The 3,182-nt window shown below is 36.5% G+C and overlaps 1 protein-coding gene across 1 annotated transcript in view; it reads left to right on the top strand.

Moving 5' to 3' along the window:
- Positions 1-2,241, top strand: part of LOC105176818 (uncharacterized protein HI_0077) — a 3,574-nt gene extending 1,333 nt beyond the window's left edge. Inside the window, exons 2-7 of the mRNA XM_011099735.2 lie at positions 133-374; positions 451-547; positions 1,087-1,270; positions 1,359-1,440; positions 1,548-1,593; positions 1,721-2,241. Of these exons, the coding sequence (XP_011098037.1) occupies positions 133-374; positions 451-547; positions 1,087-1,270; positions 1,359-1,440; positions 1,548-1,593; positions 1,721-1,792 (723 nt within the window). The 3' untranslated portion in view covers positions 1,793-2,241. The remainder of the gene's footprint in view (positions 1-132; positions 375-450; positions 548-1,086; positions 1,271-1,358; positions 1,441-1,547; positions 1,594-1,720) is intronic.

Below are 3,182 nucleotides of genomic sequence, written 5' to 3'. Positions count from 1 at the left end.
TAGAATATTACTTAGCAGTCGCACAGCAATGGTGCTTTGGAAGTGTATTTTCCTTTGTCCAATTGACTTTTTAGCTTGTTCTTTTAGGCATGCTTATTACTTTCATTGACTGATGGCATCTTCTTGGTGCAGGTTTCCCCAAAAGAAATTCCACCTCCAAAAAGCTCCGGTTTGCCCCTTAATGCCTATCTGCTGCATAATCTCGCTCATGTTGAGCTAAATGCCATTGATCTTGCTTGGGATACTGTTGTTCGGTTTTCTCCATACGTTGAGCTCCTTGGTGAAGGGTTTTTCGCTGATTTTGCTCATGTAGCTGATGATGAAAGTCGCCATTTCAGTTGGTGTTTGCAGAGACTGGAAGAGCTTGGAGTAAGGTAGAGAGAGCTTGAATCTAGTATTTTGCACTCTGGTTATTTTGCTGACAACTGAATTATTTGTTTCTATGACTAGCTACGGCGACATGCCAGCTCATAGTTTTCTGTGGAGGGAATGTGACAAATCGTCGGATAATGTTGCTGCTCGGCTTGCAGTCATCCCATTGGTTCAGGTGCTCTCTTCAATTTCCTAACTGTGACGTAGTGATTCTAGTAATTCCTGCAATTTGTTTAATCATATGAATAAAAAAGAAGTAATTCTGTCTTTCCCTTAACCAGTTTGACAGTAAGTCATTGTCACGTCAATTTGTTTAAAAAGTTCCTTTGTTCTTCAGTGTTTTTCACGAGACAAAGTAAAAATGTACAGAAGTTGAAAGCCAAGTGTAAGTGTGGCTACTTTACCATTGAGCTATTCATTGTGCAGTGTTTCTGGTGGTGCATCTATCAAGTTTTACTGGATAAAAATACATTACCATCAACATATTTTGTGCTTGTGTTATCTGAAATCAACTAAAAAGTGGGAACCTGTAAGCAATCTGACCTAATAAGGTAGTATAATAACAATCTTCTGGTTTAATATTGTAGTTGAACATTTTAAGTCATTTCTCCTTTTCTATTTGTTTTTCAACATGCTATAGTCAACTGAAGATTTGCTATTGAAGCTGTGGTAATTTGCAATACTGAAACTTTCTTCATTTTTATGTCTGTGTAGGAGGCTAGAGGACTGGATGCTGGACCTCGACTTGTCAATAAGCTAATTGGCTTTGGAGATCACAGGAGCTCTAACATTGTCGCGAAGATAGCCGATGAAGAAATAGCACATGTGGCAGTTGGTGTTTATTGGTTTGTATCAGTTTGCCAGAAAATGGGTCGTGCTCCTGGTTCTACTTTCACAGGTCAAATCTTTACCCCACTCATGACCACTGTAAACACAGAAACAATCTTTGGATAACCTTGTTAAAATTTGTCTTCCTTATTTAACAGATATTCTAGAAGAGTATGGCGTGGAGCTAAAAGGTCCTTTCAATTATTCTGCTCGAGAGGAAGCTGGTATCCCACGAGAATGGTAGACTAACACACTTCAATAGATTTGGGGAAGATCTATCTTTTCCCAATTAATTCATTTGCATATAAAAATAGGATGGAACTAAGATGTGTTATAATGTTTTCTAGGTATGATCCTTCATCCACAAACGAAGGTAAAAACAAGTTTTCTGAGGTATGCCATCCTTTTAATATTGATTTGGTATAATAGTAAATTTTATTAGGAAATAGTGTTAAACAGGTCTTTAAGAATTTGGTTTGTCAATTGAGCTAATTTATCGAGAGTTTTAACATTGTTGCAGGTATACGATAGGCTTGCTTGCATAATTTCCATGGAGAAAGAAAATTCAAGTTTGGGAAAGCTACCTAAATGATTATAACGCAAGTGAAGTTTATTAGTCGCTACAAATGGCTTTTCCAACAGCATGTATGCTTCCCTGCTTAAGGTAAATTGGATCTATTTGAGCATAATTTTCTCCAAGGTGGGAATGAATAATTTGTGAAGCATTGCGAGGACTTCTTGAGAGTAATTATGGAGTAAGCATCAGCCTCTTTAAGCCATTTCTGTAGCTCTTCTTAGGATTTAGGATTTCTGAGTTAAATTCTGTTACTAGTTTACACAGTAGAAAAGAATTTTGTCCCGGAGTAAAAACTCTGGCAACTAGGAGGGATGATCATGGAGCACAGATTCAGCTAAGTATAGAGTTCTAGAAGTGATATCTTGTAATTGAGTAAAAAATTGTATATATATAAGATGTCGCAAAAAAGCGAGATCGACTAAATTTGTATTATAAAGGTGCTATTCAACATGTTTTACACAAAAGTTCAATACAAAGTTATTCGCTTCCTTCTCAAATGAGAAAATGAGGGGTATTTATATTAACACGAATGTGTGCTATTTTAGGTAGTTATCGGTAAAGTACTATTTTAAGCGTAATCTACCCCCTATTACATGGCTATGATTCATTAGCCAAGGTTATTCTAGTAATTTGTTGTGTCACATCAATTTGATAAGTTTTATATTGGACATTCCTTTTGGAGAATATCATTTTTGTTTTATTTGACTTGATTTCTTTCCTTCATTAACAGTCCCCCAATTCTTGGATATCCTTAAGATATTTAGGAATTAAATTGTGATCTCGGGCTCTTCTTCGGATCTGGCCTGTATTCGTATGTTGTTCAGGTTGTGACTTTTCTCTATGTAATAACTGTCTTCTTCACTTTTTTACTCGCTAGGAGAGATACTTTCTGCTTATAAGCAATTCTCTTTTCTTCCTCCCACTTTATTATTACTGTTGTCTTTCTTTTATGTGGGTTTGTGTTAATTAGCTTCAATCAGTCGACAAAGCGCTTGGGGAACGATTAGGTACCCGTCAAGGTTAGATAGCGATTTGTCTCATGTAGAGGATGCCTTAAAAACTATGCACAATGAGGATGAGTCGCAGTTGGGTAGGCACTGCCATCGGTGAGTTGGTGGCGAATAAATAGGAGGCTCGTGATCAAAGCACGTTATATATTTTACAAGCTAGAAACCTTTAGCTCTTCTATTAAATCTCTTCCTCTCAATTGCTCTTCTAAAAGTCCTCTTTTACAATAAAATTAAGGGTATTTATATTATGTTAGTCAAAAATCTATTGGAGAATTGTGTGGTGGTTTGGGGGGGGGGGGTAAAGTCAATTTTACACCTTCACCAGCAACTAATTTGTTAATACAATTTACTATTTAGGGGTAATCTAAAATTACAAGGTACTTCAAATCGTACAA

Source organism: Sesamum indicum, linkage group LG14 (assembly GCF_000512975.1).
Source record: "Sesamum indicum cultivar Zhongzhi No. 13 linkage group LG14, S_indicum_v1.0, whole genome shotgun sequence".
Lineage (NCBI taxonomy): Eukaryota > Viridiplantae > Streptophyta > Magnoliopsida > Lamiales > Pedaliaceae > Sesamum > Sesamum indicum.
The sequence above is the reverse complement of the archived record's forward strand: the minus strand, read 5'-3'. Positions and strand labels throughout refer to the sequence as shown.